The following is a 14595-nucleotide window of genomic DNA, read 5'->3' as shown; positions in this document are numbered from 1 at the left end:
CAAACCTTTTGTCCTCACTTTCATAGATTTTCATAAAGCGTTCGACACGATCGAAATAGATAGCCATATTAAACTTTACAATATTTACAAAAATGAGACTATGACTGTTAAGGAACACGATCAAACCCGACCAATAAAAATAAAACGTGGGATAAATAAGGCAAGGAGATACATTGTCACCGAAATTATTCATAACGGCATTAGAGTATGTCTTTAAGATGGTCAATTGGGACCACAGAGGAGTAACAATAGATGGCAAAAAACTTAACCATCTCCGTTTCGCAGATAACATTATCCTTATCACAGATAATTTAGGAGAAGCCACAGATATGTTAAATAAATTGGACTTTGCATGTTCGAAAGTGGGCCTCAGAATGATCTTGACCAAAACTAAGTTTATGACAAATATGGTCCCCAATAACCATTTAACTATTCAAAACAAAGTGGTAGAACTGGTGGAGAAATATACGTATTTGGGCAGTGAAATAAGAATCAGAAGGGATAACCAAACATGCGAAATCCAAAGACGAATTACTTTAGCGTGGACAGCCTTTGGAAAACTGCGAGACACACTTAGGCCCAACATACCAATTAGCCTTAAAAGAAAAGCATTTGACCAATGTGTATTACCGGTCATGACCTATGGGGCGGAAACTATGACTCTAACCAAGACTACGGCTTTGAAATGGAGAGTGACACAGAGAGGAATGGAACGGTCTATGCTAGGAGTGACGTTGCGGGACCGAATAAGAAACGAAGATCTGCGAAGAAGGATGAGTATTACTGATGTTGTGGAACGCATCTCTTCTTCTTCGCGTGTCATATCAGAATTATCCGACGTTGGCGATCACCATTGCGAAGGCTTCTCGATCTTCTGCAATATGGAATAATTGTCCTGCATTTGTTATCTGTGTCCATTCACGAATGTTTTTTAACCAAGAAACTTGTTTTCTTCCTACACCTCTACGGCCCTCTATTTTACCTTTAAGGATCAGTTGTAATATTTTTGTATCGACTTCCCCTTACTATATGTTCCAGATTAGACATTTTTCGATGTTTAACGGTCTTTAGCAGGTCTCTATGTTTGTTGACGCTCCTTAGTACTTCGTCATTAGTTTTCCTTGCTGTCCAAGGTATCTTCAGCAGTCATCTATGAACCCACATTTCCAATGCTTCAATTTTGTTCATGATCGATACTTTTAGCGTCCACACTTCTGCACTATACAAAAGTACACACTAAACATAACACTTAACCATTCTTTGTCTTAGTTCTAAACTGAGATGCTTATTGCAAAGCAATGACTTCATTTTCATAAAAGTAGTTTTAGTCATCGCTATTCAACGTTTTATTTCTATGTCTGGATCTAGTTGCTCCATTATCACAGTTCTTAAATATGTTATTTTGTGGAACGCCTAGCGCACTAAAATGGAATTGGGCAGACCATGTAGCGAGAATACATGACTCACGTGGACGAGCAAAATTACACATTGGAGACCAAGAGCAGACTAACGTAGTAGAGGAAGACCACCTACACGTTGGGCTGACGACATCAGGCGTATCACCAACAAAGAGCACAAAATCGCAAAGAATGGTGGAGTTTCAGGGAGGCCTATGTCCAGCAGTGGACGAGATAAATGAAGGCTGGATGATGATAATGATGATGATGATGAATATTTGAGTGTCGATCATTTTTTATATCTTCCAGATTAATTAAGTTTACTACTTTTAATACCTCATCTGTATTTTCGTGAGGTTATAATACTGGATGTCTGCTTATACAGTCTGCTTCTTGGTTATATTTTCCTGGATTAATCTTTACTTTAAAATCATATTGAGAGGAGTAGAATGTCAAGTCTCCCAATTTTTCACCAGTTCTAGCTTTTATGTTTTATTTTCTAAAGCTTTGTGATCTGAGTATACTAAGAACTGTTTTCCAAGAAGCAAATATTGCCAATATTTTAAAGCTTCTTTAATGGCTAACTTCTTTAATGGCTTCTGAATATATTGCTTTTTTTTCTTTCGACTTTTTGTAAAATATGCCACTGGCTTACTATCATCTTCCCACGATCTCCTGGATCTGCTTTTTTTCTCTTCCTCTTAAAACTCTATCCTGTTATTTTCAATATCCACATATTCATATCTGTATATTCATATACATTAGTAATGCAGGCTCTTGTGAAACGGTAGAAGAATAGGAATGGTCCTGGGCTGCTCTAAGTCCATGAGAGCAGCCTAGGATAGGAGCCGATGGAAAGCAATAGTTACTTGTATGGTAGGAAAAAGACGACACTCAGTAATGAGGAAACTACTAAAGAGGGAGATGTTCACTGTTCCATTTCATACTCTATAGAAGCTGAATATGATACTATTCCTTTTTGCCAATTAAGATGTGATTAATTAGTAGATTTAACAGCTTGCTTATGATAGAATAATATAAAATTATGTTCTCGTCATTATTGCATTAAGAATTTATTCTAATTAAAGTGTTGATTATTTGTGAAAGACTAAAGTTTACTGATTAGGTTTAGTATTATTTCAATAATTACGATATTCTTATATTCAATAAATGTCAACATTTTATTTCAGTAGTTAATTTAAAACAAAATAATTCTGAAATTACGATTCATGATACCTACGTTACATAGTAGATATGTTTAAATAATTAATTACGCAAAAGATGGTATAAAATCTCAAGGCAGACGTAAATATATCTTACTTCCTGGTAGTTTTATTGATCAAGCTTTAACAAATATTTTAGAAATTTACTACCGAGATCCTTATCCTAACGGTGTCGTCATTATCAACATAAGATTGGTTTAATCATCCACATAGTTTATATTAGTAGCAGTTTATAGACGTATTCCCACGTGATTATCGGAATTTCATAACTATCATAAATATCTTTAAAAGTAATTTAATTTGCTTTAATAATTTATTTAATTAATTCACTTCTGAATCAATTTATCTCGGCTCACTATAACATTTTAATTACAGACAAAAATAAGTGCGATAATTATTTTTCAAGATGAATAACAAAGGCTAAAAGCGAAAGTTCTTACATAAGTGCAATTTTTCTTATACGACAGTTTAAAAAAAATTAATAGAGAAAAGATTCAACAAAACAAGTACTGAGTGGCATGAAAAATACATTATCTATTAAACATCATAATATTTTGCATACAAAGGTGACGATAATGAACCACCAACACCAGAAGTGATGACAAACGAAAAAATAAATATGTAGGAGGAAAAGGTAAAGGAAGCATTAAGGATATTAAAGAATAGAAAATCACCAGGAGAGGATAGAATACCGAACGAACTCCTAAAGTACGGAGGACCAGATCTGATTAAACAACTATTAAAACTAATCCAAAAAATAATGGAACGAAACAGAATTCCTCAAGAATGGAGATCAAGCATCCCAATACCTCTCTTCAGAAAAGGAGACAAATCGGACCCGGAAAATGGCAGATACTGTCATGTCATATCTCGTATTTCGCTATACGTTCATTAATAACGAAGTTAAGGTATGGTGTCTTTTTGGTAGTCGCGTTGTTTGTATTTTCTCCTTTTATATTTAACACATCACACGCTCCAATCGGACTAATAACAACGGAGATATGATGTAATGCTGGCGTTGAGGTTTTCGTTACGAACAGACCGACAGACGGAACAAGCAAATTATATATATATATATATATATATATATATATATATATATATATATATATATATATATATATATATGTTGATACTCTCATGTGATATCTCGTACCTCTCTATACGTTCATTAACCCATCAAAGCCTGAATTAATTTTTTTGTTAAACTGGTGGTTTTTTACCAAGTTTATTTGTTTATCGAATATATGACATTACAAACTGTGACCATATGGTAACACTAGGTCAAAATACTATAAAAATATTATAAGATTTACTCTTTATGAAAGATGGCAAAGCATCCAATGCAGAGTCCAATATCGCATTTCTCACATTGCTTACGTCCTACTGAGCAGCACCCTTTTCCTGCGCACCATCTTCGTTTTTTGTTAGGAACAGGTATAATGAGATGGTTAATACCATCTTACGTAATGTTGTCAGAGATTCTGTTAAAAGAGACTATTTCTACTTGTTGGTCTACCAGGTCTAATGAGAAGGTTTCTGAATTTGGTAAGGTAAGTCGTCGCGATTTCACGTCGAAAATTCAAATTAGTTGTCGGTCTTCCTGAACACTTATAAAGTATCCACGAATTTTGCACTGCAGCATCAATTAACCATGTAAGTATAGACCAATATCATTTCTTACTACGAATACTACTACGAACAACATGTGGGCGAGGAACTTGGACAACTTTTTTTTTTCAGAATGTGAATAACGTTTTACTTATTGAATTGGATGCACACCGTATGGACATAATTTTTTTATCAAGTGGAACATCTTGTGGTATTCTATTCTCTCTTATTGTTCCTGTGACACCATATTATTTTTCTTTTAAATACACCATTAAATTGAATCCAGTAAAAAGGTTATCTACATCTCCAGCTTTTGTTGTGACAAAGTGTCCAACAGCGAGACAAGGGGAGCGGCTGTCTTTCAAAATGCAAGTTTGTAAAAATCGTTCGAATCTGTACTTTCCCTTGATAGATCTCAAAATTTACAAGATAACTAGTTTCGGAGTTAAGGCAGCATACTTTATAACCGAATCTTATCGGTTTTCCTCTAATGAATTGTTTACAATTATTGCGACCATAATATTTCACGATCGACTCATCATAATTCATATTTTCAGTTGGTTGATAATATTTGAGAAAAGAACTCTGTAATTTTTTGATTACTGGTCTAAATTTCCATATTTTATCATTTAAATCCATTTGCGTATTATCAGCACAGTGCATGAAACACATTATTTGGATAAACCTGTCGCGACGCATTGCATCCTTCACCATTTTATTGGAAATGTCTGCTCCATTGTCACAATAAAACCTTTTTCCAGGAAGACAGTTGTATCCAGACACAATCAAAATACCCAAAAAACATTTGAGCTCGTCCAAGTTAATCTTTCGTTTCGTCTAAAATATGGTCTAGCATTTCGTTGTCGAAAAACAATTCAAATAAATTTATAGGGCTCATATTTTTAAATTGTGAGTATGCTTTGGGGAAGTCGGATGTTTTTACAAAATCTCCATCGATCCAAGTTCTTTTAGTATACTTTTTTCCCTTTAGCTAGTATTAGGTTCTGTATCAAGTCATGACATACGTGGTGTTTGCTTGTCTTCCATCTCATTAAAAACCCTATTATCTTCTGGTGCACCATCAAAATAACCCAGCTCGACTTCTGCTAATAATTGTCTTCGGGACAGATTATCTACAAATCCACCATTATCCTCGTCAGTCGAATCTTCATTAGTCAAAACATTTGGAGGTGGACTTGCCGGAAAGTATTAATAGTACACTAATACTACTTACTCAAATCTCGGTTCCATAATTTGCACATTCATTAATACGCATGAATTCACAAAGCTAAACTATTCTTTCCTTCCAAACTTTTGAATGTAATACAGTAACAAATTGAATACACTGACATCTAGTAACGAAAAGTTGAACTGCGGATAGATTTCTAGCGTTAAGTTGAGCTACAATCAGTATTAATTGATGACGTGTTTGCGTAACCAAGTGGTCACACAAGGCGTTGATGGGTTAATAACGAAGATAAGGTTTAGTGCCCTTATAATAGTCTCCTTATTTATTTTATCTTATTATAGTCTTTATCACCTCCCCTTTCATTTAACGCATCACACGTTCCAATTGGACCAATAACAACAGAAATATTATGTAATGCCGGCGCTGCGGTTTTCCTTATGGAAAGACAATCATAATAAACAAATTATAATATTGATATATAATAATTTATATACCAATATAAATTATTATATTATTATATAATGTCCCTCTATTGTTAATCCAATCGATTTACAGTAAATACAATATTTGTATTTGTGTTTTTGTACTGGAAAAAATAAATCTAGCCTTGACCTTATTTTCCAAGATATTTTGGAACAGCGCACAGGAAATAAATAGATTTAGGATTAATTCGTTTATACGTTTCACAAGTCTATTAGATAAATTGATGGTGTTATTAGATATTTCCAGTTTTCACGAAATTACGCATTTTGATAAATATTTATTTGTTTTTGTGTTTACTTAATTGTTAACAATTACATCTGTTTGTATTGTATTGATTTGAATACACTTCGATGCACAGTTTTAATGTTCAGCGTTGAATAACAAGGTGAATGTTAATGTTTTGGAAGAACTAATTCATACATTTAAAAAACATTTTACAAACATTTGTTATTTTTTTCTTGTAATCTATAAAAATAAATGGTTTATGACCTACAGAAAAATTATTATTTGCAATTGTTTCAGCGAGTTGTTAACTGAAACTTTCCTCATGCATCATTTATAAATTTAAACTTTACATAAGGTATTAATATTTAAAAAAAAACATGTGAGGGAATGAATAAATATAATAAACTATTAGATATTATTTACTTTTTGTAGGTCTAATTGTAATACTGCATTGATTATTTACTAATTCCAATTTCCAAATATAAAATATACTACATGAAGCAGCCCTGAATAATAAAAACGAATAAATTAAAAATCTATGCTGCAAGATTAGCAAAAAGAACTAGCATACTGATGACCTAGTGAAAAAAAAAAACGATTCTGACAGCACCAGCAACAAGATGGAATTTTAACACACGAACTATCAGAATAAATTTATAAAAACAAAGACCTTCAAAAAAATGGTAAACATCTAGACATTTTTATATTATTTTTAAAGTTTAAATTTTGTTTCTAAGTCGCATTGATTTAATGAAGTTATTGCATATGACAATAAAAATTATCTCATATTTCTTTTATATTTTATTTATATAGAAACAACACAACACAGGAAATAGAGCACACAACATTCGAAGATATACGAATCCGACGAGGAGTGCGACAAGAATGCGTCTTATCACCGCTATTATTTATGTGAATTCAGAATCTATATTCAGAAAAGCATTCAAGGTGGAATCAAGATTAACGGAACCAGCATAGACAACATCAGATACGCTGATGATACCGTCCTAATAGCAAGCAACGCACAAGAACTACAAAATGTAATAAATGCGGTAGTTCGTCACAGCGAAATGTTCGGTTTACATCTAAATGTTTCCAAAACGTTTTCTCTGTTTTGCTGTATTGCTTTAAAAGTTGGACAATGATCTCTGAAACAGAAAATAGAATAGATGCCTTTGAAATGTATATATACAGACGGATGCTGAAAATTCTATGGATACAAAAAGTTACTAATGGTGAGGTACTTTGGCGCAAGAGTAAACAAAAATAATTGCTCAGCATAATCAAAGAGAGAAAAATACAATACTTGGGTCATGTGTTGAGAGGTGAAACATATGAATTACTCCAAATCATATTGGAACGTAAACTGCAGGGCAAAAGATCAGTTGGAAGACGCCAGAACTCGTGGCTGAACGACCTGAGGAGATGGATTGACATCGGTGACGCCATCGGTGACGACATCGGTGACGGATATTTGATGGTTTGGCGCTCATACACAGAAATCTTTCATGCAGAAGTTTCCAAAGCTACAATTGCCATTTGTATCGCCAACCTTCGAAAGGACTTCAAATTTAGAGGTAAAACAAGGTAAGGTTCCCAAAAATTGTTCACTTGCGGCGTTTATTCACCGTTTCTATAATTACATTCCTTAATTGAATACCCTTTTTAAATTACCACGAGTAGCTACTGTATGAAACGATATGTTTAATTGGGCTACCAAATAAGATTAACGTGAGATAACCAGACGTGAGTTATTCAAAGGAGTAAGTTTTGGTTTGGCTGCACTCGTAAAAATGAGAGACGTGTTTAAAACCAAATGTCCTAATCTATTTATAAACAAAAGCTTTCAACCAATGTGTTCTACCAGTCCTCTCATAGTAAGCAGACACCTTAACTCTCACAAAAACATATATATAAGCGGCAAAATTGAGAAGAAAAAAACGAAATGTATGTTGTAAGAATGAAAGATGGCAGGTGGACAAAAACATTTCTTGAGTGGAGACCACGGGCAGACCATCGAAGCTGGGTAATACCCTCCAACACGATGAACCGACATCAAAAGAGTTGCGAGCGAAATGGATACAAATATCTAGAAGAGGTATACAATAATGGAAAAATCAGAGCTGATTATTGATGATGATGCTAAAATCCAGTTTCTTAATAGCAGACGGCTTTGAGGCAAACAAATGATAAAGAAATAGATGGAAACAAACTGGTCAACTAGTCAACTGGTTCCACGATTTGATTTGAATCGTAAGATATCGTTGACACTAAATAGGATCCGTACCGGATGAGGTAGATGTACTAGCTAAGTTGAGTACGATTTTGACTCTAGATTGTGATTGCCGCCATGAAAGACAAACCATACGACACATTACTTCTAAATTCCCTCTCCGACAATATTCATGGAGTGACTCCTTTAGAGCGACACCTGAAGCAATAAACGGACTGAGATATTATCGACAGAGAACGACAGAAACAAATTATATTGAATATTTAAATAAAAATAAGTTTTAATATGTATCCGTCGACTAACACCGTTTAACAAACATATTGCTAGCTTTATTTACACTACAAGAACAATACATTGCATCGTAACAATACAGATATGTATATAAGCAGCAGTAAACATTTAAGTAGTATCTCCGAAGAACTTGCAAATTTATATACGCAAGAGAAGCACTTATTTAAGACTTTATATATCATTGCGAAATATGGACATTCAAACAAGACAATATAAATAAATAAAAATCATTTGAAATAGGAATGCACACTGCATGAAGAGTTTTAAACAACAATGAACACAAGGTCATAGCAGATTCAGAATATCTAAATCCAGGACACTACTTATCCGATCATAATATAATGTATTAAAAGGAATATTAACAATTTTAGTTATTTAGTTTAGATAAGTAAATGTAAATAGCCATACCTATAAATCAGACAATAGACCATTTTGTCAAAATTGTAAATTGAAAATTGATGTAAAATCTCAACAAATTCCTGCAATGGTAATGGAATTATAATTATGTATGCGCATTCTGAATATCCCAATATTTCGCGGTCGAAATCTATTCATTAATAGATAATTAATTAAGTTTTTCTAAAAAACTATCACATCCTCTCCAAAACTACTCGGTATGACAAAATACATTAAATTTGAAACTATAAACATGCGCATTAGACGACACAATTTGTCAACGTCAATCTCAAACAAAAACAATCAGCACGCTATACTCACCCTAGAAATCCTCAACGGCTGATTATGATCGACTCCACCATGCATGCGAAAACCCCACGGAGCACCACCTTCGAGCACGACTTCACGCGTCGTCATAGCCTACTCGCTGTAGAGACCACCAGTTACATTTGTAACAGTTCTTTTATAACTATTTTGTCAATATTGTGTTCATGCCGAATTTGACACGCCCGAATATTATACTCACTAATTTTGATAAAACGATTTATTGGCTAGTACACTTAATAGACGCACGTTTGGCGATATCTGCAAAAAAAAGAGAAGATATAATATTTGTTATATTTTTTCATACATCAAAATACTCAAGTATATCGTTTCTTATTAAAATATAATATTTATTAATTAAACAAGGGCGTAATAAGAACCTAGGTCGATACAACCTGAATGAAATATGTCCCTTAGGTAAAAATAAACAAGTAATGATAAACGGTTGCGTACATAGACATATAAAACAAATAGATTGAGCAATGCAATAAACCTCCAATCACCCAGTGCAACTGAGAAAACTAACGCAAAGCAATACCTGCATCTCTTTCTAATAGGTCGGGTTTATCGACCACGTGACCTAAATGATCAATGGGAAGGTCATGTGGTCGATAAATTTGGCCCATTAGAAAGAGATAGAAGATGTTTTACTACAGTTTTCTTTGTTGCAATGGGGTAACGGGTTGCATACATAGTCATATAATACAAGATAGACTGACGCAAAGCAGTCCCCGTATCTCTGTCTAACAGGGCGAGTTTATCGACCACATGACCTTCTCATTTGTCATTTAGGTCACATGGTCGATGAACCTGGAAAATTAAAAAGAGGCGCAGGGACGGATTTACCTCAGTTTTCGCTGTCGCACTGGGGCAACGGGCTGGTGCAATGATCAGTATATCTTGTATTATTATGTTTTTGGTTGCATATGGGCTTATAACCTAACCTAACCTAACCTATGTTTTGTAGATTTTGAGAAACCTTTCTATAAAGTAACACGAGAGATTGATAACATGCTTAGAAAATAAAGAGCTGCATCCAAATGACATCAGAATAATACAAAACATAAAAGTTTATTTAAAATCCTTTATAAAAGGTATGTAATTTAAAATCGCTTTCGGGCTACATCACCCAACGCTTTCGGACTAAAAAGCCCATCATCAGTGGTTTGTTACTCGGTGCACATAAGTTAAGTCACTAAATACCTGGGTACAAACCCTTTAGATGGTACAAAATTTAATATTTCTTACACTTTATTGAAAATTATGTTTGAATCATTCTCAACTCTGAGAAATATTTAAACATCACAACAATAAAATGTAAAAAATAATAAATTTTGTACCATCTAAAGGGTTTTTACCCAGCTATTTAGTAGCTTAACTCATGTGCACCAAGTAACAAAACAACGATAATGGGCTTTTGAGTCCGAAAACGGTCTATGTTTTAATTCTGTGTTCTGTGTATATACTCAGAGAGGGATTTTAAATTATATACCCTTTTATAAAGTCTTTTAAATAAACTTTTGTGGTTGATGGTATACAGCCGATTAGAGGAATTTAATTTTCCTTGAATATTCAAAAAGGCGTTAGACATGGTTGCGTTTTATCCCCTCTGTTCTTTCATTTACATCCAAACCACGATACACAAATTCCGGTATGCTACTCAAGGAATAGAAATGTGTACACCTGAGAAGCAACAATACAGGGTGCTACGGTGTTCGAGAAATAGGATTCCCTGTCCCGGTAGATGTATTTGTGCATCGTGTGGTAGCTGAATTGTTTTTACAAAGCCTCTCATTTCGATCTCTTTTTAGTTTAGTTTAGTGTTTACTTTGTTTAGTTCTATTATGTGTATTGTCGATAAACATACCAGGTTGTAGCGTAGCGAATTGTAAAAATTATAATATCTCCACGTATAAGATCACCAGTGACATGGGTATTGGAAATACTACCCTTTGGTCTTAGCTGAGTTTTGGATATCACACAAATTGTTTTATTAATCACCCCTGTGATAAGTCTTTAAATATTTTTATTTTTGCTAATCCTCCACATTTGATTTAACCTGCCCGAAATCATGTAATTGATCATGGTTTTGTTATTGACAATAAAATAATCAAAAATGGTTACTTTGCAGCTCTACTAAACATATCAACTTCAGAATTGACAATTGCACATAAATTGACACTACATCACCCCTGTTTAAAAGGCTTCATGAGGCAAAGAGTGAGACCTGCAGTTCAATTATTATTGCCAAATTCTGTAGCAAAAGCTATTAGTTATGCTGGAGAAAATGGACTTATGCCAAAAGATAGTTACTGGAACACGAAATTCATATGGTACAGATTTAGATAAGCAGGCACGTCTACCTACTGGATGAAATGTTAGAAATGGTCAATTTAATGCGGGTTGGTAAACATAAAGGACTTATTTATTTTCAGAAAGGAATATTGTCTATAAATAGATCTCTGAAAGAGCTACGTTAACTATATTTAACTTCGAGGTTGAATCAAGACGAGCTAGAGAACTTTTTGTCTTATATTCGAGGAATGGGTGGTGCAAATGATCTTCCTTCGCCTAACCAGTTAAACAGGCTGGCTTTTGCAAAGGATAGAGTATTTGCTGACAATTAGATCAATAATAGAAGAAGACAAATCAGTACCAACTACCCGTATTTCTTACCTTCGCAGACTATGAAAAGGCATTTAATAGTATCGACATATGAGCCATAAAACAAGCTATTAATAATTGTAACATAGATTCCAGATATAGGCAACTAATACATAATATATCTAAAAACGCAACTATGATAGTCCAACTAGTCGAAAATACAAATCACAGACCTATTAAGAGAGAAGTTAGACAGAGCGACATAATATTTCCATTTAATCTAGCCCTAGAAAACGCCTTGAAAACTACAAATTGGTCAACATATAGCATCAATGTTAATGCCAACAGGTTAAATCACCTCAGATTAGTTGACGACATCGTGATTATAGCGAGCACATTCGAGGAACTACAAATTATGATGGAGGAATTTGCAGACAGCTCCCAATAAGTCGACCTAAAAATGAATACGACAAAAACAAAAACAATGATAAACACAGATGACCCCAGACGTTTAACTATAAATGGCAGTAAGAAAGAAGTCCAGAAATATATCGACCTAGACCAAATTCTAAGACTTGACAAAGAGAACCAAAGTGCGGAAAGTACTAGAAGAACTAGACTAGCATGGGCAGAATTTGGAAAACTCAGTTGGATACTTAAGAACCGCAAAATACCTCAATACTTGAGGAGCAAAGTGTTCAACCAGTGCATCCTTCCTATTATAAAATATGGATGTCAAATCTAGACCCTAACTAGGGCAAATATAAATAAACTAGCTACACTAAAAAGGGCAATGGAAAGAGCAATGTAAGGTAAACGACTGTTAACTAAAAAGAGAAACGACTGGATAAGGTGAAAAACAAAAGTCAAAAAAATCACAATAAAAATTGCCAAATTCAAATTAAGCTTCGCAAGTCATACTGCTAAACAAAAAGACCAACGTTGGAACGCCAGAATACAACATTGCAAACCTTACAACGGTGGACGACTATGAGGAAAATCACAAATAAGATTGACAGATGACATATAAAGAATAGCCAAACCAATTGGAAGTATGTTGCTCAGGATAGAGATCGATAAAAGGAGTTGAGAGAGAGGCTTTTATCCAAAGCTTGACAACAGAAGGCTAAGAAGAAGAAAAAGAAGATGGTAATAATAGTCTAGATATGCAGCTACATCTTGATAGAAATGAGAATGAGATAGATCTAATAACATTACAGGAAACTAACAAGGCAATCCGGAAACTAAAAAACAACCAAGCACCAAGGAATGATGAAATAAATGAAGATGTATTAAGTAAAGTTGGGGAAAGATAAGCAGGCAAAGAAAGTATTATGTGACAGAAAGATTACAGTGAAACTGGAAGAAAAATTATATAGAGTAGCTATAACGTACGGAACTGAATGTGTTGAAAAAGAAAAAACAATAACATTGTGGAGTAAAAACGACAAAACAAGATAAAATTAAGAATGGCTATATTAGGGGAGGTCTAAGATCAAGTTCCTGGAAATAGTAGGAGAGGAAGACTAAAGAAGACCTAATGAGAGACGCTTCGGCATGAGAGTAAAAGGGTAAATGTGATTGGTATGGCTCAAGATAGAAGCTTATGAAGACATGGAATTTGGAAAGCCGTAACCGAATAGAGATAAAAGGAAAAGTATGATAATGATAATTTTATGTGCAAAGGAAATTAGTCAATTAAGTTATGACTATCTTAATAATTAATAAAAGGTCTTTTAATTAGATGCAATAATAAATGCGGAGGAATACAAATGAATTAACATAATTAATAGTTTTTGCCATCTCTAAACAAACCAAAGAACACATACACAAGAAAGTGCGAACAATAGAAAGACAACTTATCGCAACAGAAAAATGGAGGGAGTATCAGAAAGTGGAAAATACAAGAAAAACAAGCAACAATACAAAAACGTAAATAAAACAATCAAACAAAAATCAAAGAAGCGAAGGAATTGAACTTCTATCAGAAAAATTTAAAGAAATAGAAAGATTAGAAAAACAACATGACAGGTTTAACATATACAGGATAATTAAAAAAACAGCTGGTATATACAAAAAACAGGTATTGCAAACATATTGAACAAAAACAACAAAATAATAATTGAAAGTGTAGAGAAAATAAATAGATGGGAAGAATATATAAAAGAGATATATGAAGACTATGAAAGAATGGAGGTAATAGAACCAAAAGGTAGAAATGGACCTACAATTACCAAAGGGGAAATTGAAAAAGCACTAAAACGTATAAAAAAATGATAAAGCCAGACGACAGGATGAAATATCTACAGAAATCTTAAGAATACTAACAGATAACCACATTGATGTACCTACTAGTAGAATTATTTAATGAAATTTACTATATTGGGAAAATCAGAAAGAATGGCCAATATCTGAGTTCATCTTAATATCCAAAAAACTTAATGCAATGAAATGTGAAGAGTATAGAACGATCAGCTGGAGGAACCGTGTTTTAAAAGTCTTCTTGCGAGTAATACATGAACGTGTCTATAAAAAAACTAGACGATAGAATAACAGGAAACTAACTAAGATTTAGAAAAGAGTTTGGCACTGGAGAGGCATTATTTACTATACAAACAC

General features: G+C 33.7%; 1 protein-coding gene across 8 annotated transcripts in view; it reads right to left on the bottom strand.

Moving 5' to 3' along the window:
• Positions 1-14595, bottom strand: part of CAP (Cbl-associated protein) — a 573660-nt gene that overhangs the window by 429063 nt on the left and 130002 nt on the right. For all 8 annotated transcript variants that reach the window (XM_072537967.1, XM_072537966.1, XM_072537968.1 and 5 more), the window contains exon 3: positions 9370-9633. In XM_072537967.1, the coding sequence (XP_072394068.1) occupies positions 9370-9465 (96 nt within the window). In that variant the 5' untranslated portion in view covers positions 9466-9633. The remainder of the gene's footprint in view (positions 1-9369; positions 9634-14595) is intronic.

This window comes from Diabrotica undecimpunctata, chromosome 7 (genome assembly GCF_040954645.1).
Source record: "Diabrotica undecimpunctata isolate CICGRU chromosome 7, icDiaUnde3, whole genome shotgun sequence".
Classification (NCBI taxonomy): domain Eukaryota; kingdom Metazoa; phylum Arthropoda; class Insecta; order Coleoptera; family Chrysomelidae; genus Diabrotica; species Diabrotica undecimpunctata.
This window is presented reverse-complemented; position numbering and strand designations above follow the sequence as displayed.